Below are 22,883 nucleotides of genomic sequence, written 5' to 3'. Positions count from 1 at the left end.
ATGATAGCACTTCGCATTTTTTAAACATCTGGCTTATGTGTATTCTGGGGTTTCGAGCAGGGGTCCTTTGGCTTTTCAGGCAAGTGCCATAACTGCTAAGCCATCTCCCCCCCTTCACCACTTTGTATTTTTATTTATGAACTTAAGATATACTTTGGACTAGACAGATATGGCTGCTTGTGCCAGAGGAGGTTGGCTTTCCTGGCCACCAGCAAGCCCCAAAGGCTCACTCACTATTTGGTCTATCTATAAGCCAGTTTTAACATAGAAGCTTTGAGCTCTGGCACTTCCGTTGAGACTGGCAAGTACTCCCGTCCCTTCTTTGCCTACAGCCGCCTTAAAACTACAAAGTTTTGTCGGGCATGGTGGCACTTGCCTTTAATCCCAGCACTCAGGAGGTAGAGGTAGGATCAATGTGAGTTTGAGGCCAGCCTGAGACTACATAGTAAAATCTACATCAGCCTGGGCTACCTCTACCTCAAAACAAACAAACAACCCCCACAAAGTCTGAAGTCTTAACTCAGCACCTCCTTGCCCATGCTCTCTTCACTCTTGTAGTCTGCCACAACTGGAACATCATTTCCTCAGCACAGTTGTTTGTTCTCTCACATTTCAGAGCCTCTTCCATCTCCAAGCCAGTCACCTCTTTTCCTCAAAAAAAGTGTTTTTTTTTTTTTTTTTTTTTTGTTTGTTTTCAAAATGATTCTCCTACCTCTTCCTTCCAAGTGCTGGGATTAAAAGCATGTGCCCCCCACGACTGGCTCCTCAAATATTTTTTTAAAAAAACGAACTATAGGCGCATGCACCACCTTGTGCATCTGCCTTACGTAGGTATTGGGAAATAGAACCTGGGTCCCTAGGCTTCACAGGCAAGCATCTTACTCTAAATCATCTCTCCTGCCCCAATTTTTAAAAAATATTTTTATTTATTTGACAGAGAAAGAGGGGGAGAAAGAGAGAGAGAGGGAGAGAGAGAGAGGGAGAATGGGTATACACCAGGGCCTCCAGACACTGCACTGCAAAGGAACTCGAGACACGTGCGCCCCCTTGTGCATCTGGCTAACGTGGGTCCTGGGGAATCGAACCTGGGTCCTTTGGGTTTGCAGGCAAATGCCTTAACCGCTAAGCCATCCCTCCAGCCCCCTGCCTCAATTAAAAAAAATATTTTAAATTTGAAACAGAAGGGAGGAGACACCAGAGCCACAAGCTCCTGACACATGCATCTCTGTGCATCTGCCTTTAGTTAACGTGGTCACTGGAAAATCAAGCCCCTTTAACCACTGAGCAATAACTCCAGCCCCTTTCTAAAAACACGTGACTCTAATGTTTCCATGGTCTAAATTCCTTTATTTCTTCACATTCACCAGTGATTTTTACCTCCTGGTTTATGGTTTTCCTTTTCTAAATCTCCAACATCCAATTTCTTTGGCTTTTCATTTCTATTCTCTGGTCTTGTCTTGGGATTTATGATGTAGTGCTATTTGACTTAGAAACACTATGCCACTTTGACCCCAGGGATCTCACAACCTTGCTTATACTAGACTGCACTGCTCTGTAGTTAATACATAGAGTACTGTAGTTTTCATGACCTGGCATCCATCAGCCATTAATCAATTTTCATGGCATGATTGACAACCTCAACTGTGGTCTCAATTTATTTTTTTCGCAATAAAAGTCCTGGACAAATGCTATCATTCAAATTGTTTTTGCCAACGTCTCACATCGTTACAAACCACCCTATGGACCAACCCCTCTCGTTTCCCACAGGCAGGCAAGGTCCTCCAGAGCAGGCGACACTCTCCGTATTCTGCCAACGATGTGGAACAAGAACGAAACCAGCTGGCCTCAAAAGTGCCTATATTCAGCTTCTCGCTCCATTTTCACCTGCTTTCCGGCCGCCGACTACTTTCGCTTTGCCTCCCACAGACTCTCGCGAGATTTGGAACTTCGTTTCGGGCGTGTTTCTCGCGAGGCTATAGGCAGGGCCGGCCCGACATGGCGGAAGGTAGGTTTTTTTCGTGGGGTTGCGCGGGAAGGCGCGATTCTGTGGGGGCGCTACTGTCCGGTAGGAGCAGCCTGGGGAGGGTATGGCCGGGTGTGGTCTTCTAGGGCACTAGGGGTCTCGCGAGCCTTCCTTTCCAGCCTCTGCTGGTATCGGAGGGCCGGGGTCTTGAGTGCTGTTCCTATGGCAACGCCCCTCCGCCCTATGGTCCCGCGGGACCCTGGCGAGCTGCTGACCCGGGCCTGGGAGGTCCGGAACGGGGATTGAGCCCTGACGCCAGGCTCCGCAGGCAGGTCAGGGCGGCGGGGAAAGTGGTCCTCTTAGGAAATCGAAACTGCTGTCATGGCAGGTCCCGCATCCGGAAGGAGAGCATCGGTCGCCCGTGATAGAACTTGGGGATTCTTCCCCGGCGAGGCCTTGGGGAAACCCAGGCCAACACGCCAAATGGGCGCGCGCTGTACTGGTCGGCGGGGATTCTTTCCCCACCCAGGCTTTCAATGGGGACACTTTTCTTGGTAAGGGATTGGGACCATGCCACTTTGCTTGCAAAAGGCGTGCTTGCCTCCCAGTTCAGTCCTTAGCTACTTTTCTGGTGCAGTCTTTATGATACTACAGGTAGACATTCTGGTGTTTCTATCTTGGAGTCCTTAGTTATCATACAGTGCTACTATTGGACCTGGCCTGTGTGCATCTGTGCATCCCGTTGATGGAGAAAAATATTGTTTGACTTAACCTTTATTGAATGACTTCAGGTTGCTTGGACCAGACCTGTCCTGTTGGGTTCTGAACCAAACTTTGACTAAACCCTTTAATTCTTAGTTCTGAGATTAGAATGATTTGTAGGCTTTTGTGATTTGGGTTAGGTTTAAGAAAAACCTTGTGTGAGGCCTGTCAAAAGTGGTGCTTTCCCTTTATGGATAACGGAATTAAGGTCAGATTTATAGCTGCTGTATCTACTCATTTATTTTTGTTTTTCTACCCCGTTAAACCCTTTTGGAGGTGGAACTAAAGGTGAATACTTTCTGTAGGCAGGAGAAGTAAAAAAAATGAAAGAGCAAGGTACAGTGGTACACACTTGTAATCCTAGTGCTGCAGCGATGGAGACAGGAGGGTCAGGCCTAGGAAAAACTATGCAAATACACCAAAACTTAGGTTTTGGGTAAATCACAGAATGTTGCTTACAGTGGCAGCCAGTGAAATGGAGCTTATCACACAGCAGTGAGTGGGGTAGGAAGTTTCAGGAAAGCATTATGAAATTATGAGTAATTTGTTAGGATTGCCTTGAAACATTTGGCTAGTGGAATGTACACCTTAACAAAATATCTTTCAGGATTAATTCTTGGGGAGGTTGGAGTGGTGGGGAGATAATAATCATAGGCTCTGAACAGTTTTACCTTTTTTCAACCCAATTTCCCTGTTTTAAGTCTCAGTTAAAGTTGTTTGGAAATGATGCTACAACAGACCCCAATAAAATCCAAAATACCATTAGTAAATACTTTGAAAATTTATACTCCAAAAATCTGGAAAATCTAGAAGGAATAGACAAATTTCTAAACACATATAACCTCCCCAAATTAAAAGTGGATGGCATCAATTATTTTGACCCACTACAAGCAAAGAGATGGAACATATAATAAAAAGTTTCACTGGGCTTGGTGGCCTTTAATCCAGCACTCGGGAGGAAGAGGTAGGATTGCCAAGAGTTGGAAGCCACCCTGAGACTAAATAGTGAATTCCAGGTCAGCCTGGGATATAGTGAGACCCTACCTCAGAAAACAAAAAAACAAAACAAAACAAAACAAAATTTCCCCACAAAAGAAACAATGTTACAAAGTTTGACTAGGAAAAGTTGAGGAAGGCATTCTGAGCTAGTCAAGTCAGCTCATTAAATGGAAGACACGTGCTGTGCAAAGAAAGTGACATTAGTTGAAAATGACTTGTAGCCTGTTACTTATTTAATGTCACTTGTACTTTAATTAGGATTTTCAGAGTAGGCTCTTCTGAAATATTCATAAACACTAATAGCAAAATTTTGTGAGCTGGAACACTATTAATTTTCCTTGGTTAGTTAGTGGTGTGAGTGTTTGGGAATTAGTGTCTTGGAATAGTAAACAGGACATTGAGAAACCAGGTATATAGCAACTTTTAAATAGCAACTTTTGTGATTTGTTAGAAAATAAACCTTTCTTGGGCTGGCGAAATGGCTCTGTGGTTAAGGCATTTGCTTGCAAAGCCTAAGAATACAGGTTAGGTTTCCCAGAACCCATGTAAGGCAGATGCACAAAGGTCATACATGTGTCTGCAGCTTATTTGAAGTGGTTAGAGGCCCTGGCATGCTCATTCTCTCTCCCTCTCATAAATAAAATATATTCTTTTAGAAAAGAAAATAAACCTTTCCATTTGTGGTTTTTCATTTGGCTAAATGCAGATACTTAGCTCACATCGGTCCTAAAATTGATTTGTTTCTACCCTGAACATCTTTGTGGTTGTCCTAATCTGTGCCTCCTTCCAAACTCAAAGGAAATATTTCAAAAGCTTTCTACATGATCTTCCTGCTTTTACTTTTTTTTCCCCCTTGGCTTTGCTTCCCCATAGCCTATATTTAGTTTTCTAGTGCTCATTTTATTTTATTTTATTTTATTTTATTTTATTTTATTATTTTTTAATATATTTAATTAATTTATTTATTTGAGGGAAAGAAAGAGGCAGAGACAGAGAGAGAGTGAGAGAATGGACATACCAGGGCCTCCAGCCACTGCAAACGAACTCCAGACATGTGCCCCCTTGTGCATCTGGCTTATGTGGGTTCTGGAGAGTCATGATCCTTTGGCTTTGCAGGCAAATGCCTTAACCTCTAAGCCATCTCTCTAGCCCTAGTGTTCATTTTATTTTTAAAATTTATTTTTACTTATTAGAGACAGAGTGAGAGAGAGAGTGAGAATGGGTGTGTCAGGGCTTCTAACCACTGCAAATGAACTCCACATGCATGTGCCTCCTTGTGCATCTGGCTTATGTGGGACCTGGAGAATTGAACCTGGATCCTTAGGCTTTGCAGGCAAGTGCCTTAACCGCTAAGCCATCTCTCCAGCGCCCCCCTCCAGTGTTCATTTTAAAACAAAACAGATATTATCTACATATGCAGTAACCTGGCATGATGACACACACCTGGAATCTCAGTACTAAGAAGGCACAGGCAAGAGAGTTAAAGAGTTCAGGAGGCCAGCTAGGGAGGGTTACATGAGAGCCTTTCTTAAACAAGCAAACTAAAAAAAAATTAAATACAGTTATCTCTTATTCTCAGCACCCCTACCCCCTCTGTTCAGTTTCCCTTGATTCTTCATGATTTTTAGTTTTTGTTTGTTCAAGGTAGGGTCCCTTTTTAGTCTAAGCTGACATGTAATTCACTATGTAGTTTCATGGTAGCGTCTACCTCAGAGCGATCCTCCTACCTCTGCTTCTTGAGTGCTGGGGTGAAATGCATGTACCACCATGCCCTGCTGCCATGATTAAAAAATTTTAATTATGGTTTGAGACAGAGAAAATAGGTGTGCCAGGGCCTCCAGCTACTGCAAATGAACTCCAGATGCATGTGTCACCTTGAGCAACTGGCTTCACGTGAGTTCTGGGGAATCAAACCTGGTTCCTTAGGCTTTGCAGGCAAGTGCCTTAACTGCTAAGCCATCTCCTCCAGACCTTTGGTTGTTTTTTAAAGCAGGGTCTGACTCTAGTCTAGGCTGACCTGGAACATACTATAACCTATATAACACACTATAAGGGTAGCCTGAACAAACTGCATCCCTCCTACCTCTGCCTCCCAGGTTCTGGGATTAATGGCGAAAAACCACCATGTCCATCTTTCATGGTCTTAGAAATTATGTATATATATATTTATTTATTTGAGAGAGAGAGGTCGAGGGAGATTGAGAGACAGAATAGGTGTGCCAGGGCCTTTAGCCACTGCAAATGAACTCCAGACACATGCACCACCTTGTGCATCTGGCTTCTGGGGGTCCTGGGGAATCGAACCTGGGTCCTTTGGCTTTGCAGGCAAATGTTTTTTGTTTTTTTTTTTTTTTTTTTCCTTTGGTTTTTCAAAGTAGGGTTTCTCTCAAGCCCAGGCTGACCTGGAATTCACTATGTATAGTCTCAGTCTCAGGCTGCCCTTGAACTCATGGTGATCTTTCTACCTCTGCCTCCTGAATGCTGACATTAAAGGTGTGTGCCACCACGCCTGGTTTAAAAGCATATTCTAAGGCTTTATTCCCAGCACTGGGGAGGAAGAGGTAAGAGAATCCCTGTGAGTTCAAGGTCACCCTGATAGTACCAAGAAACCCGCCTGCATCCCCCCAAAAAAGTATATTCTAAAGCCTTCCAATGACCTTGAAGTCCCCATAGGATTTGACAGTAAAACTCATTTCCTATGTCTCATTTGTTGTGCCCAATCACTTGAACTGGCCTTTTGTACATTCTTCATGCTTACCTCTGTTTTTATCCCTATAGTTCCCTTTGCCTAGAATATCTTGCTTCATTTGTCCACGTGGCTGATCTGTTTTTATTCTTAGTTTTTGGTTTTTCGAGGTAGGGTCTCACTCTAGCCCAGGCTGACCTGGAATTTACTATGTAGTCTCAGGGTGGCCTCGAACTCATAGTGATCCTCCTACCTCTGCCTCCCAAGTGCTGGGATTAAAGGCATGCACCACCATGCCCAGCCCACATTTTTATTTTTTGTTCAGTTGCCATTCTATTAGAAAGTTTTGTCAGTGGAATGTAAACCCTATTAGGGCAGGAACTTTTCCTGTTTTTTTTTTTTCACTGCTGTGTCACCTGACTTAGACTCATGCTATGTGGGGGGTTGCAGGCATGTATGATTTTGTTGAGCATCACCTAACCTTCACCCAGAAAGTTGCTTGTGGATTGAGGGCAAAACTCAGTGCCTGAGCATGTGTTTAACATATTCTAGATCCTGAGTTTAATCCCTAAAACTATAAAACAAGGAAGTTACCTGGACACATCCTAAATTTCTTGTAGAGCAAGTTGGTGGGTCCAGCTTTTGTTTGTTTGTTTTGAGGTAAGGTGTCTCTCTAGTTTAGGCTGACCTGGATTTCACTATATAGTCTCAAGATGGCCTTGAACTCATGGTAATCCTACTTCTGCCTCCCTAGTGCTGGGGTTAAAGGTGTGCGCTGCCATGCTTGGTGTTTTTTTTTTAAATTTATATTTATAACTCCCAGTTTATTTAAAAAGCAATCTTAAGCCTGGGCAGGAGTGAAACCCTACCTCAAAAAAACTTAAAAAAAAAAAGTGCCAGTCATGGTGGCATATGCCTTTAATCCCAGCACTCGGGAGACAGAGTTAGGCGGATTGCCATGAGTTTGAGGTCAACCTGAGACTCCATAGTGAATTTCAGGTCAGCCTGGGCTAGGGTGAAACCCTACCTTGAAAAACCAAAAAAAGAAAAAAAAAAGCAGTCTTCCTTGACATATATCCACATGAATTTGAGGTCAACTCTGACAAATGCCCTGGAGTTAACCTATGCCTGTCTGCAGCTTTTTAGCTGATGAAAGGATACTTAAGAATGTCATCAGTGTTTAAGCACTTTAACATAATGGGACTTTTCCTTACTTTTTATACTACTTTTTTCACACCTAAGCCAACTTATGACATTTGTGTTAATGTGCATATAATACACATGTCTTCCTGACCATAGATAAACCATAGCTGTCCTTTCTGGAAGTCATTACATTTTTACAGCAAAGTTGGATAAGATGGAAACAAGTAAGCTGAGGAAATTAAGAGTGGTAAATTACGAGTAATAAACACTAATTCATTTTTTTTATTTTTCCTGAGGCAGAGTCTCACTCTAGCTCAGGCTGACCTGAAATTCACTACATAGTCTCAGAGTGTGGCCCCTTAGAGCACCCCTCATTTTCCTCAGAAAAGCATATGGTTCCCAGGCCACCAGCGGTAGGGACAGAGGCAAGACCCTCAGTGGTGGGGAAATTTGCAGCTGGGTAGTAAATGGAGTTTCTACCTGGTTGCTACAATAATGTGCCACCATGCCCGGCTCTAATTCTACATCTGTGACTCCTTTCATTTTTTTTTGTTTGTTTGTTTGTTTTTTTTTTTTTTTTTTTTTTGAGGTAGGGTGTTGCTCTGGTCCAGGATGACCTGGGATTAAAGGCGTGCACCACCATGCCTGGCTCTCCTTTTCTTTTTGAGACTGGTTCTCACTGTAATACAGGCTGGCCTGTAGCTCATGATCCTCCTGCCTCACCCTCCCCAGTGCTGGAATTATAGGCATGCCCTGCCACACCCAAACTCCCCTGTCTTTTGAATATACAAGTGTGGACCCTGAGTGTCTGGGCTAAAATTCTTCTAATGTTAAGCTTATGGCTGCTATAAATGGGGCTGCTATGACTGACTGTTAAGAGCCCCCAGGTCGAGAGGTATAAGGCAAGCAGAGGGCACTGTTTGGGCAGGCCATGTCCCCACTTTAGTAGACTAGACTACCCAGGTCTTGCTGGGCTCAGAGGCTGGCCTGGGCCTGCAGGCCATTCATACTTTATTGTGTTCCATACTTGCTAGTTTTACTTTTTTTTTTTTTTTTTTTCAAGGTATGGTCTCACTCTGGTCCAGGCTGACCTGGAATTAACTATGGAGTCTCAGGGTGGCCTAGAACCCATGGCGATCCTCCTACTCTGCCTCCCAAGTGCTGGGATTAAAGGCATGCGCCACCACGCCCAGCTAGTTTTATTATTTTGTAATTAGAGAAAGTGAGAGAGAAAGTGAGAGAGAGGTTCAACTAGTCTAAGAATGTTGTACCTCAGACTGACTCAAACATTTTTATTCTTCTGCAAATACAACTAATTTCTACCTACAATTATTTTTAAGATAAACAGTAAGTCAGCTGAAGAGACATATGGGGCTCTGGGCTTATAGGAACACCACCATCCTTTGGGCACAGGACTAGTGGGCGAGTTGCTAGCTGCTGAGGAAAGATTCAGCTAGGAGGTCTTCTCCAGGAAGGCCTGGCAGCATCTGAGGCACTGCTGGCACACCAGCTTAAAGTCTGAGTCGTTGCTATAATAGGGATCTTTAATGATTTGTTTCTGTGGACCATAGCTCCCAAGTAGCTCAATTTTAGCTTTGTAGTTTTTAACTTGATTACTTTTTCTATTCATATCTCTCAGATTACTTTGATCTATACAGGATTTATAACCAAATGTAGCAATGTCTTCTTTGGTAACCTGCTGGGCAATGTGATTCATGGGGATGCTATGTTTCCTCATGCAGCTGTGCTGGTGATAGTCAGAGAGGTTCCCTACTTCATAGATGGATGTAGCCATACTGTCTATCCTCCAATTATTTGAAACTTTTGTATCAGTTACTAGCTTTCTGAAAACTGCTTCCACACTGGCAAATGTTACTCAGACACACAAATAACACCGACTTGTATCCTACCTCAGCCATCTTTGGGGAGAGGGACGTTCAGCTTTTTAAATTTTATTTATTTATTTTTGGGTTTTTTTTTTGTTTGTTTTTGGCTTTTCGAGGTAGGGTCTCACTGTAGCTCAGGCTGACCTGGAATTCACTATGGAGTCTCAGGGTGGCCTCGAACTCATGGCGATCCTCCTACCTCTGCCTCCCGAGTGCTGGGATTAAAGGCGTGCGCCACCACGCCCGGCTTTTTTATTTTTGGTTTTTTGAGGTAGGGTCTCAGTCCAGCCCAGACTGACCTGGAATTCACTATGTAGTCTCAGGCTGGCCTCAAATGGGTTCAGCTTTTTAATAAGGTGAAAATTATTAGTCAGCTACGAGCTCCCTAATCAATCCCCAATATTTGGTGTCTCACTATACAGTCCATGTCTTGAACTCATGATTTTCCTGCCTAAAGGCATGACACACACATTGGGAGTTTTTATCTCATTTTAGTCTTAGCAAATAAAGTGTTATGCTTTTAAGTCAGTAATAGAGAGTTTGCCTAGCATGTGAGCCCTTGGGTCTAATCCCCAGCAGAGTTCATAAACTCAGACTTCTGTGATGATGGACAAATCATTTAACTTCTCTCTGTCTTTCTTTTCTTATCCTGAGTACAATTTTTGTCCCACAGGTAAACTGTGATATCAAAAAGAATTAGTACTTAATAAACACCACTGTGCCTCCTGTTTGACCCTGGGCTTCAGTCCTTCTTAGTCTCCTCTGCTTCCTTTCCTCAGTAAAATAAAAGTAAAAACTGAAAAGAAAAAAAGGTGAAATTAAAAAAATGTAAATAGGGCTAAAGAGATGGCTTAGCGGTTAAGCGCTTGCCTGTGAAGCCTAGGACCCTGGTTCAAGGCTCAATTCCCCAGGACCCACATTAGCCAGATGCACAAGGGGGCGCACGCATCTGGAATTCATTTGCAGTGGCTAGAAGCCTTGGCGTGCCCACTCTCCTCTCTCTCTCTCTCTCTCTCTCTCTCTCTCTCTCTGCCTCTTTTTCTCTCTCTCTCTCTGTCACTCTCAAATAAATAAATAAAAGTAAACAACAAAAAAAATGTAAATAGCTTGTGAAATAGAAAAAACAAACTTTTTATGAGAGAGAGAGAGAGAGACAGACAGACAGACAGACAGACAGACACAGCGAAAATTGGTACACCAGGTCCTGCAGCTACTGCAATTGAATTCCAAACACATGTCCCACCTTGAGTGCTTTCATCACCTTATACATCTAGCTTATGTGTGACCTGGAGATTTGAACATGGGTCCTTAGGCTTCACAGGTAAGTGCCTTAATGGCTAAGCCATCTCTCCAGCCTGTGAAATAGGAAATTAATCCTAGCTGGGTATGGTTGCGCATGCCTTCAGTCTAAGCCAAAGAGGTAGTAGGATTGCTGTGAGTTTGAGGCCAGTCTGAGACTATATAGTGAATTACAGGTCAGCCTGGGATAGAGCAAGACCCTACCTCAAAAAAGGAAAAAAAAAAAAAAAAAAAAAAGCAACAAAAACAAAGAAAAGAAAAAGAAAAAAGAAAATTGATCATAGACTTTTATTAAGTTAATGAAATTTTGTTAGGGAAATACTTGGGACAACAATTCCAATCATAAGATAAAGATATTCCTAATTCTGCCATTCACTGGTTAATACAGTAGCCACTAGCTAGATATGGCTACTTGACTTTAGAATTAAATAATATTGGGCTGGAGGGATGACTTAGCAGTTAAGGCATTTACCTGCAAAGCCAAAGGACCCAGGTTTGATTCCGCAGGACCCACTTTAGCTAGATGCACAAGGGGGTGCACGTATTTAGAGTTCATTTGCAGTGGCTGGAGGCCCTGGTGCACCCATTTTCTCTCTCCCTCCCTCTTTCTTTGTCAAATAAATAAAAATAAAATATTAAAAAAATATTGGGCTGGAGAGATGGCTTAGCGGTTAAGTGCTTGCCTGTGAAGCCTAAGGACCCCGGTTTGAGGCTGGATTCCCCAGGACCCATGTTACCAGATGCACAAGGGGGCGCACACATCTGGAGTTTGTTTGCAGTGGCTGGAGGCCCAGGCGCACCCATTCTTTCTCTCTCTCTCTCTCTCTCTCTCTCTCTCTGCCTCTTTTTCTCTGTGTGTCCGTTGCTTTCAAATAAATAAAAATTAAAAATATTAACCATTTAGTTCCTGGTTACAGTAGTCCCATTTCAAATATTCAGCAGCCATGTGACTAGTGGTTCCCTCCCTGGATGGTGCACATCAGTGGAACACTTGCATTGTGGCAGAAGGAGCTTGTGGATAGTGCTGTTCCAGAAAATGTTTAATTAGCATAGGCTGGGAGAAATGGGAGAGAAGAAACTATGCTCTTTGCAGGTTGGAAGTTTATGGTTTTACTCATTCAACAAATGTCTCAGGCCACTGATAATTCCATATCATCTTCAGATCTCTCAAACATTATCTCTTCTATACTATTTCATCTTTTCTCTACCTTACCTTTCTTTTACTGTGTCACCAGTTATACTGTATACCTATTAGTTTTACTTTCGGGGATTTTTGTTGTGTTTTTATTTGTAACTCAAGTGACCCAGCTCATCTCCTGACTACTGATGAATCCTTAGTGATTTTTCATTTTCTTCTTCTTCTTTTTTTTTTTTTCATAAAGAAACAAAGATTTGGGCTGGAGAGATGGCTTAGTGGTTAAGACACTTCCTTGCGAAGGCCAAGGATCCAGGTTCAAGGTCCCACATAAGCCAGATGCACAAGGTGATACATGAATCTGGAGTTTGTTTGCAGTGGCTAGAGATCCTGGCGTGCCTATTCTCTCTCTCTCTCTGTGTGTGTCTCTAGTAAATAAATAAAATAAAAATACATCTTCAAAAATAAAGTAAAAAGAAACAAAGATTTTCTATTCACTGGTGACTGTAGATGTTCTTGATTAGAGCTACTAAAATTGTGCTGAGGTATGCAGGGCTTAGTTAGGGGCAAAATGATCTAAGATATATCATAACTGATGGGTCAGTCAAAATTACAAATTGGGACTGGAGATATGGCTTGGCAGTTAAGGCATTTGCCTGTGAAGCCAGAGGACCACAGTTTGATTCTCCAGGACCCATGTAAGCCAGATGCACAAGGTGGCGCATGTGTCTGAAGTTCATTTACAGCAGCTGAAGGCCCTGGTGTGTCCACTCACATGGTGAGTTCCAGGTCAACCTGGGCTACATTGAGGCCCTACCTCAACCCCTCCCCACTCCTTCCCCCCAAAAAAGAAAAGAAATTGCTGTCTCCGGACTGATTACATCTGATTAAGATGGTGGGTCCACTGTGCTATTTATTAGCTCTACCTAGTAAGATAGTGTAGGGAGAGAATGAGATGAACAGAGATTTGAGGCAGTAGTCTATAGTTGGAATAGACCTAATGCCTCATCACAGGGAACTCTGGAGTCTAGGAGGTAAAAACAACAATAACAAAACAAAACAAAAACATGTATGAGGGCTGGGAGGTAGCTCAGTCCATAAAGTGCTTTCCTTGTAAGCATGAGGATCTGATTCATCCCAACACCCAAGTAAGTGCTGAGTGTGGTGATATGAGCTCATCATCCCCCAGCATTAGAGGCAGAGATAGGAATCCCTGAAGCTCACTTGGCCAGCTACTTTAGCCTAATTGTGAACTCCAGGTCAATGAGAGCCACTGTCTCAAAAAGATGTGGACAGTGTACTTGAGGAATGATATCCAGGGTTGTCCTCTAGCCTCCATATGAACACACACATTTGTGCTCACACACATGAACATGTGTACATACATATATACTACTCACACATGCTCCCCCCCCCCCAAAAAAAAAAAGAACAAAGCATGATGAGAAGCTGCATTGTAAGGTGAAAAGTGCTTAGGAGTAATTTTGAAATTTCACACTTGGAGGAGGAAGAGAGTTTTCTAGAAAAGTGGTGAGAAGTATTATCTTTGTTTCAGGAGGTAGTGTTTCAACTGTGCTTTGAAACAGTCCTTTTTTTTTTCTTTTGAGGTCAGCCCAGGCTGACTTTGAATTCACTAGGTAGTATCAGGGTGGCCTCAAACTTATGGGGTCCTTCTACCTCTGCCTCCCAAGTGCTGGCATTAAAGGCAAGTGCCACCACATCCGGCTATGATTTAATTTTTTATATCCTTTTTATTATTGATAACTTCCATATTTATGGACAATAAACAATGGTAATCCTATCCTCCTCACTTTCCCCTTCACAACTCCACTCACCATCACCTCTCCTCCCCCTCTCAATCAGTCTTTTTTATTTTGTTGTCATCTTTTCCTCCTATTATGAGGGTCTTGTGTAGGTAATACTAGGCACTGTGAGATCATTGATATCCAGGCGATTTTGTGTCTGGAAGATTGCATTGTTAGCAGTCCTACCCTTCCTTTGGTTCTTACATTCTTTCTGCCACTTCTTCTGCAATGGACCCTGAGCCTTGGAAGGTGTGATTGAAATGTTACTCAGTACTCCAGTCACTTCTTTCCAGCACTATGATACTGTCTGAGTTGTTCCAAGGTCACTGCCTTCTGAAAAGAGAAGATTCTGTACCCAAAGTGAGAGTAGCATTAATATAAGGGTATAAATATTAAGAGAAGTGCTTACTGGGCAGTTTAATAAGCATAGTATATACATTTATCCAGACATCAGCAGATGTTACACCCCTAGGGCTCATGACTACCCCTGTTTTAAGTTTTCAGTATCAGGGATGTATTCCCTCCCATGGAGCGGGCCTCCAGTGCAACTGGAGGGCAGTTGTTTTCTACCATGATAGACGTGCCACTATTGGACCCATTGGCTCATTTGGCCTGGCTGGCCAATTATAAGGCTTGCAATGTCCTCTGTTGAATATCTTCGCTGGTGGTACCACTTGTTTTCTTGATGATAGCCAGAACAGAAGTGATGACAGAAGTGAAATGGAATCTCAAAGTAGCTTTTTTTTCTCAATTTTTATTAACATTTTCCATGATTATAAAAAGTATCCCATGGTAATACCCTCCCTCCCCCCTCCCCCACTTTCCCCTTTGAAGTTCCATTCTCCATCATATCCCCTCCCCATCTCAATCAGTCTCTCTTTTATTTTGATGTCATGGTCTTTTCCTCCTCTTATGATGGTATTGTGTAGGTAGTGTCAGGCACTATGAGGTCATGGATATCCAGGCCATTTTATGTCTGGAGGGAGCACGTTGTAAGGAATCCTACCCTTCCTTTGGCTCTTACATTCTTTCTGCCACCTCTTCCGCATTAGACCCTGAGCCTTGGAAGGTGTGATCGAGATGTTACTCAGTACTCCAGTCACTTCTTTCCAGCACTATGATACCTTCTGAGTCGTCCCAAAGTGACTGCCATCTGAAAAGAGAAGATTCTCTATCCAAAGTGAGAGTAGCATTAATATAAGGGTATGAATATTAAGAGAAGTGCTTACTGGGCAGTTTGGTGAGCATAGTATATACTTTTAGCCAGACGTCAGCAGACGTTACACCCCTAGGGCTCATGACTACCCCCGTTTTAAGTTTTCAGTATCAGGGATGTATTCCCTTCCTTGGAGAGGGCCGCCAGTCCAATTAGAGGGCAGTTGGTTTCCCCCATGACAGACATGCCACTATTGCACCCATTGGCTCATTTGGCCTGGCTGGCCAAATATAAGGCTTGCAGTGTTCACTGTCGAGTATCTTCACTGGTGATATCTCTTTCTCCCATTGAACTGCATGTAAAATGGCTTCTTCCAGCTTTCTGTCAGCTGGTCTACATGGAGGAGGTTATCAGCTCAGTTCCAGCAGGAGTTCTCAGTGACCTTGTAGCCCAAGTATGTGGTGTCTTCAGCAATAGGGTCTTACCATCTATTCCTGGTGGGAAACCAAGGGCCTCAGCAATGGTCTATAATGTTTTGGGAGTATCAGGGACCTCCTTGGCCAACAACTCACTGGAAGGCATCCCATCCCTGGCACTGAAAATTTTCTAACAACAATCTATGGCTCCTGAGTGTTCCATGGTCCGAAACCGGAGGATTTCATATGATTTATTTGCGTCCTCTTAGATTTTGATTAGCCCTCCCTCTACCTTTCCTTTACTCAATCTCTGCATTTCCCTGATGGTAAGGATGTAAAACTTTTTTTTTTAGATGTCTGTATGCCATCTGTATTTCTTCCTTTGAGAACTCTCTATTTAGTTCCATATCCCACCTTTTTTTTTTTTTTTTTTTTTGGTTTTTCGAGGTAGGGTCTCACTCTGGCTCAGGCTCACCTGGAAATCACTATGTAGTCTCAGGATGGCCTTGAACTCTTGGCGATCCTCCTACCTCTGCCTCCCGAGTGCTGGGATTAAAGGCGTGCGCCACCATGCCCGGCTTCCCACTTTTTTTTTAAGATTTATTTTTATTTATTTATTTGAGACAGAGAGAGAGAGAATGAGAGAGTGAGAATGGGTGTATCAGGGCTTCTAGACACTACACATGAACTCCAATCACATGTGCCACCCTGTGCATCTGGCTTACATGGAACCTAGAAAATTGAACCTGGGTCCTTAGGCTTTATAGGCAAGTACCTTAACTGCTAAGCCATCTCTCCAGCCCATATCCCAGTTTTTAATTGGGTTGTTTGATTTCTTAATATTTAGTTTTCTGAGTTCTTTGTAGATCCTGGATATTGGTCCTCTGTCAGATGTATAACTGGCAAAGATTTTCTCCCATTCTGTAGGTTGCCTCTTTGCTCTATTTACAGTGTCCTTTCATGACGTCCCACTGGTTTATTAGTGCTTTTTTTTTTTTTCTTTTTTCCCCAGGGTAGGGTTTTACTGTAGTCCGGGCTGACCTGGAATTCACTATGTAGTCACGGTGATCCTCAACTCACAGAGATCCTTCTACCTCTGCCTCCTGAGTGCTGAGATTAAAGTTGTGTACCACCAGGCCCGGCTGATTAGTGGTTTTATTTTCAGAGAAACTGGGGTTATACTCAGAAAGTCATTGCCAATGCCAGTTTGTTGAAGGGTCTTCCCTACTTTTTCCTCTAGCAGTTTCAGAGTTTTGGGTCTGATATTAAGGTCTTTGATCCATTTGGACTTGATTCTTGTACATAGAGAGAGAGAGGATGTATTTTCATCCTATATATAGATATCCAGTTTTCCCAATATCCTTTGTTGAAGAGGCTCTCTTTTCTTCAATGAGTATTTTGGACATTTTTGTTGAAGATCAGGTGTCTGTAGCTGACAAGACTTACATCTGGATTCTCTATTCTCTTTCATTGATCTGTGTGTCTTAAAACAGTCCGAGTGGGGAAAGTTCAATATTATCTGTGGAAGAAGTAGCAGGATATAAGGTTAGAAAAACATGTCCAGGGCGGCATTATGAAGAGCACTGGTTGAACTTTGAGGTTGTATTTAATGGGCCATAGGATGTCACTGTTACCAGCTAAGGGAGTGAGGATTAGCATTGTCTGAGGCATGTTGAAATGGCTATGGTATAGAGAATGGATTTAGGAAGCCAGGAAACAGCTGGGCCTGGTGGTGCATGCCTTTAATCCCAGCACTTGGGAGTCAGAGATAGGAGGATCACAGTGAGTTTGAGGCCAGCCTGAGACTACATAGTGAATTCCAGGTCAGCCTGAGCTAGAGTGAGATCCTACCTCAAAAAAAAAAAAAAAAAAAAAAAAAGGAAAAGAAAAATGGTCGGGCATGGTGGCGCATGACTTTAATCCCAGCATTTGGGAGGCAGAGGTAGGAGGATTGCCATTAGTTTGAGGCCACCCTGAGACTACATAGTGAATTCTAGGTCAGCCTGAGATAGAGTGAAACCCTACCTCGACAAAAGAAAATAAAGAAAGAAAGTCAGTCAGTCACAGAACAAGCTATAGCAATTGATAGGTCATCTGGTAAGGGACACTAGAGCCTCTGAGAACTAATGTGAGAGAGACTAATAGAAGGAATAAAAGGACTTTTGAAACCTGGTTGAATGCTGTAAAGAAAACTGTATATCTAGGGGGTTCTAGATGACTCTGTGGCTATGTTGCAAACAAGAGGAAGAATGGATTTGAGAACAAATAGCTTGACTTCAGTTTTCTTTTTTTTTAAGGTTTTTCCACTCTAGTCCAGGCTTACCTAGAATTCACTATGTATTCTTAGGTTGGCCTCGAACTCACGGCAATCCTTCTACCTCTGCCTCCCAAGTGCTGGGATTAAAGGCATATGCCACCATGTCCGGCTTGATTTCAGTTTTGGACATACTTTGGACATACCACTGAGTGCTTCTACCTAGCAGGCAGTTGGAAGTGTTTCTAGGTCAATGCAAATTGGAGGTGGACAAGAGCTAGTTTACTGATAATCCTTGACCATCTATGAAGCCAGCCTTATCAGTGCTGCAAAGGGAGAAGTTTTGAAAACTATGTCATGACACTGACTTATGGCAGATGAAACAGTGTTGTATTCAGGAACAGTAGGTACAAACTACCATGATAGAAATGGTAAAATGAGCAAGATACATTTTCAGTCTTAAGTTACAGAAGAGAGTAAAGAAGGCAGACTTTCTCAGATAAGCAGGCACATTGTGTGCTTTATAGTTACTGAGTTTTCTCCCCTGCAGTAATCCCAACTCTCATGTCAGTTACCTGGAAACCATTCCTGACTCCCTCACCTGCATTGTTACTGAACCCTGTAGTTTCCTGTGCAGCTGTCTTACCTGTTCTTTCTCCTCTGCTGTCATTCCATTAGTTCAGACTACTGGTTATCAGATCTGAGAAGTCACCTGGGTTCCTTTTTATTTATTTATTTAATTTATTTGAGAGAGAGTGAGTAAGGGTGGGAACATCAGAGCCTTCTGACTCTGAAAATGAGCTCCAAACTTGTGTACTACTTTGTGTATCTAGCTTTAGGTAGATTCTGGAGAATTGAACCTAGGCATCAGTCTTTTTAGTAAGTACCTTTTTATCACTGAGCCATCTCTCCAGTTCATGGGGAGCTTTGTGTGTGTGTATTTATTTGCAAGCAGAGAGAGACATAAAGAGAAAGAAAAAAAAGAGAGACAATGGGCCTTAGGGTCCTTAGTCTTCACAGGCAATCACTGTTAGGTCAGGACAAAATGGAGTTATAGCAGGAGGGCGACAGAGATAAAGAAGTGGGTCATCCAATTAATTGCAGCCATGAACGATGCTCCAGGTCTAGATTTACTGCCCTCTTATCTCTCATGAGGTCACTGGTCTCACCCTATGGCTAATGTAAAGAACAGAGATTTACTGCCCCAACAAAAAAATTCCTTCCCTTCCTTTCCCTTCCCCCAACTGAAGAGCCTATAAAGCTCACTATCCATAACCCCAAGCTGAGTACTCTGTTTTTGAGAGTCAGTCCTGGCAGTTTGTGTTTACCCCCCTCCCCCACCTCCAACCTGAATAAAAACTTCCATCTTTGCCACAGAGTGCTGTCCGTGGTGTTGGTCACTCCTGAACCTTACAAGCACCTTGACTGCTAAGCCATCTCTCCAGCCTGATTCTTACTTTTCTCGCTGTAACCCAGGCTGACCTGGAATTCACTATGTTATCTCAGGGTGGCCTTGAACTTAAGGTAATCCTCCTACCTCTCTCTCCAGAGTGCTGGGACTAAAGGTGTGCATCACCTCACCCGGCCTGATTCTCACCTTCTTACTTTGTGTCAGTACACCTTTGGAATATGACTTCTATCTGAGCCATTAGGGACTTCTGTGATCATTATGTGAATAAAGGTGGGTGTCAGGTAGTGCAAGGCAGTGGTCTTACAAGCTTTATGACCTTGGGAAAATTTGTAATCCTTTGTGCTCCAGTGTTCTTATCTGTAAAGTGTGACTGGTAATAGTACCTACTTTATAGGACTGTCATTAAGTTCTCCTGACAGAACTAATGTGATGTTTTGGAAGAGAATAGGATACATGGAAAAGTTACTCATGCTGTTGGTGATTTGAAAAGTCTCGTAGATGATTTTGATATCAATCTGTTCTTCAAACTCCTGGCTTAGCAGGACACTATGTGTGTATGTTTGAGATGGGGTCTTGCAAGGTAGCCCAGTCAGCCTTGAATTTACAATCCTCTTGCCTCAGCCTCCTGAGTTCCAGGATTACAGATGTGTGCCACCATACTGGGCTCCTGTCAGCAGTTGTGTGTTTAAAGCAGTCTTGAACTTATGATTCTAATGCCTCAGCCTCCCAAGTCTAGGATTACAGGTGTGCCGCCACACTTGGCTCCTGTTAGCATCCTTGTGTGTATCTGATGGTCATCTTGCCAGGGGCCAGCACCAGAAGTAGAGCCATTCTTTATCCTATAGGGGAGCATGGAGAAACAGTAGGACTGTCACAGGTTCCTTTTGTAGTCTTTCCATCTGTGGGATGAGGCAAGAGTGAATACTTTATCCTTACACCTGATGTGATAACTTGACTCTGTTTCCCTTTCAGAAGAGGTGGCCAAGTTGGAGAAGCACTTGATGCTTCTCCGACAAGAGTATGTCAAGCTTCAGAAGAAACTGGCAGAGACAGAGAAGAGATGCACTCTCTTAGCTGCACAAGCAAACAAGGAGAGCAACAGTGAGTCCTTCATCAGCCGCTTACTGACAATAGTGGCAGACCTGTATGAGCAGGAGCAGTACAGGTGAGCTCTTGGACACAGAGGGACGGAACCATTTTACTTTATCTCAGGACCACATCACAACTTCTGTTGTTTTGGTTTTTTTTCCCCCTGCTTTTTCGATGTAGAGTCTCACTCTACCTGACCTGGTATTCACTATGTAGCTTTAGGGTAGCTTCAACTCATAGAGATTCTCCTACCTCTGCCTCCCAAGTGCTGGGATTAAAGGTGGGCACCACCACACCCAGCCACATCATAACTTCTCATTCATTCTCATCTATTTTTTCCATCCCTCCCTCCTTTCTTCCTATACAGGCTCTTATATAGCTCATGTTGCTATATAGCTGAGGATTATCATGAACTTTTGATCCTCCTGTCTTCTGTTGGGATTGTGTGCCACAACATTTAGTTTGCAGGGAATGTTGGGGATCAAACCCAGGACCTCTGCCAAGTTAGGCAGCTATTCTACTGACTGGGCTGTATTCTCAGCCCTTTTTGTTTCTTTGCTTGCTTGTTTTGAGATAGTATGTCATTAAGTTCCCCATGCTGCCCTTGAGTTTATCTCCTTGTCTCACCCTCCTAAATAGGTGGATTGCAGACCTAGCTCCTCATTCACTTTTGGGTCATATTTTCTCTAATCAGGATGATCAACGAGTCAATCATGGTAGCTCATACTGTAATCCCAGTACAGGGTAGTGTGAAGTGGGGCGATTGCCATGAGTTTGAGGCCAGCCTGGCCTGAATTCTAGGTCAATGCTGGCTAAGCAAGTGAGACTTTGCCTTAGAAAACCCAAACCCTGACCTCAACCCCTGACCCCAAACCCCAAGCTCCAAACCCCTCATGAACAAGCCTTTGTTACTTAGAACGTTAGTTACTTGAGGCAAAGCTTTTCTCTCTCCCTTACCTCTTATCTCCAGTAATTACTATGTGAGTCTTGATAACAGCATTGTAGAAGGAGGCAGGAATTAACTTATATGCCCAGGAATTCAGAGGGGAAAGGTCACATTTTCTTAGGAAGATGCATAGTGTAGTGAGTTGGTTGAGGTTGGATTGTGTAGCCTTATATCCTATTAGACACTCCTTGGATGTTTACTAGCTACGTGGCCTCAAGCTATATAATATGTGGCAGGTTTCTACTCTATAACTTGAGGCCACTGCTCCATTTAGAGTTGTGAGGGGTGAACTAATGAATGCATGTTAAGCACTTAGAATAGTACCCATAGTAAGTGCTTAATTATTAGTATTATGTTTTTATTTTATTTAATTTACTTTAAAAGAGAGAGAGAGAATAAGAATGGGTATGCCAGGGCCTCCGGCCACTGCACACAAATTCCAGACACATGCACCATCATGTGTATCTGGCTTACAGTGGTTCTGGAGAATCAAGTCTGGGTCCTTAGGCTTTGTAGGCAAACACGTTAACCACTAAGCCATCTCTCCAGCCCTATTTTGGTTTTCTTTTGAGGTAGGGTCTCACTTTAGCCCAGGCTGACCTGGAATTCACTATGTAATCTCAAGGTGGTCTTGAACTCTTGGCAGTCCTCCTACCTCTACCTCCCAAGTGCTGGGACTAAAGGCATGTGCCACTACACCCAACAATTTACTTATTTTTTTTTTAATTGACTTTGTTAGATTAAGAGAATGAAAAAGGAGAGAGTATAAAAAGCTCTTATCCATGAGAAGGCATAGCACAGCAAAGCTCCTATTTTTATTTTTTATTTGCAAGGGGGGGAATGGGCGTGCCTGGGCCTCTAGCCATTGTAAATGAACTCCAGATGCAGGCCCTACTTTGTGGATCTGGTTTTATGTTGGTACTGGGGAATTAAACCCAGTTTGATAGGCTTTGCAGCAAGCATCTTAACTATTGAGCCATCTCTCCAGCCTTGTAAAACCTCTATTTTGTTTTAATATTAGTTCTATTTCTTTCTTGTGTATATTTGTGTGCCCATGTGCTCATTTTAAGACAGGGTCTTGTTACATAGCCTGAAACTTAACTTTGTACAAACAAGATGATGATAATGAATGATTGTTTCTTTGCAGCCGCCAACATAACCATATGGCACATGATTCTGTCAGGCAGTGGGAGGTTATCTTGATGTTCTTGTTAATTTCCCAACTGCTTTTGTTCCTTACCATTCAACATTTCAGAGTAAACTTAAGAATTTGTTTTCACACAGTAGTGTATCAGAAATATTCCTTCCTTGGGGCAGGGAGATGGCTGAGTCTGTACAGTATATACTGCATAAGCATAAGGACCTGAGTGCAAATCTCTGCACTCATGTAAAGGCCGGGCACAGCAATGCATGCCTGTAATACCAACATTGCGGAGGTAGAGACAGGGAATCCCTGCTGCTCCATGGCTCTGTAGTCTAGCTAAATTGGTGAGCGCCAGGTTTAGTAGGAGAATCTGTCTCAAAAAATACAGTGAAAGGGCTGGAGAAATGGCTTACCTGTTAATTGCTTGCCTGTGAAGCCTAAGGACCCTACTTTGAGGCACGATTTCACAGGACCCATGTTAGCCAGATGCAGAAGCGGCTGCACATGTCTGGAGTTCTTTTGCAGTGACTGGAGGCCCTGGCGCATCCATTCTCTCTCTCTCTCTGCCTCTTTCTCTCTCAAATAAATAAATAAAAATAAAAATTTTAAAAATACAGTGAAAGTAATTGAAGAAGATACCCATTGTCAACTTTTGGCCCCACCCACAACACGTTTATATAGACCTGTAAATATGTGCACCCTCACATGAATAAATTCACATATACACATACCACACACACAGACATTAAAAAAAAAGAAATATTTCCTCCCTCCCTCTCTTGTTTTTTT

General features: G+C 42.9%; 1 protein-coding gene and 1 pseudogene across 2 annotated transcripts in view; one reads left to right on the top strand and one right to left on the bottom strand.

Annotated features, from left to right (window-relative positions):
• The first annotated feature begins 1,984 nt into the window (after nt 1-1,984).
• The window catches only part of Ankfy1 (ankyrin repeat and FYVE domain containing 1), a 106,152-nt gene continuing 85,253 nt past the window's right edge, over nt 1,985-22,883 (top strand). Inside the window, exons 1-2 of one of the 2 annotated variants that reach the window (XM_045158288.1) lie at nt 1,985-2,005; nt 19,891-20,080. In XM_045158288.1, coding sequence (XP_045014223.1) covers nt 1,996-2,005; nt 19,891-20,080 — 200 coding nt within the window. In that variant the 5' untranslated portion in view covers nt 1,985-1,995. Of the gene's footprint in view, nt 2,006-19,887; nt 20,081-22,883 lie in introns of both variants that reach the window. The other variant, XM_004672401.2, reaches the window with a different exon arrangement.
• On the bottom strand, nt 8,994-9,472 carry LOC105945041 (annotated as a pseudogene).

Source organism: Jaculus jaculus, chromosome 9, assembly GCF_020740685.1.
Source record: "Jaculus jaculus isolate mJacJac1 chromosome 9, mJacJac1.mat.Y.cur, whole genome shotgun sequence".
Taxonomy (NCBI): Eukaryota; Metazoa; Chordata; class Mammalia; order Rodentia; family Dipodidae; genus Jaculus; species Jaculus jaculus.
The sequence above is the reverse complement of the archived record's forward strand: the minus strand, read 5'-3'. Positions and strand labels throughout refer to the sequence as shown.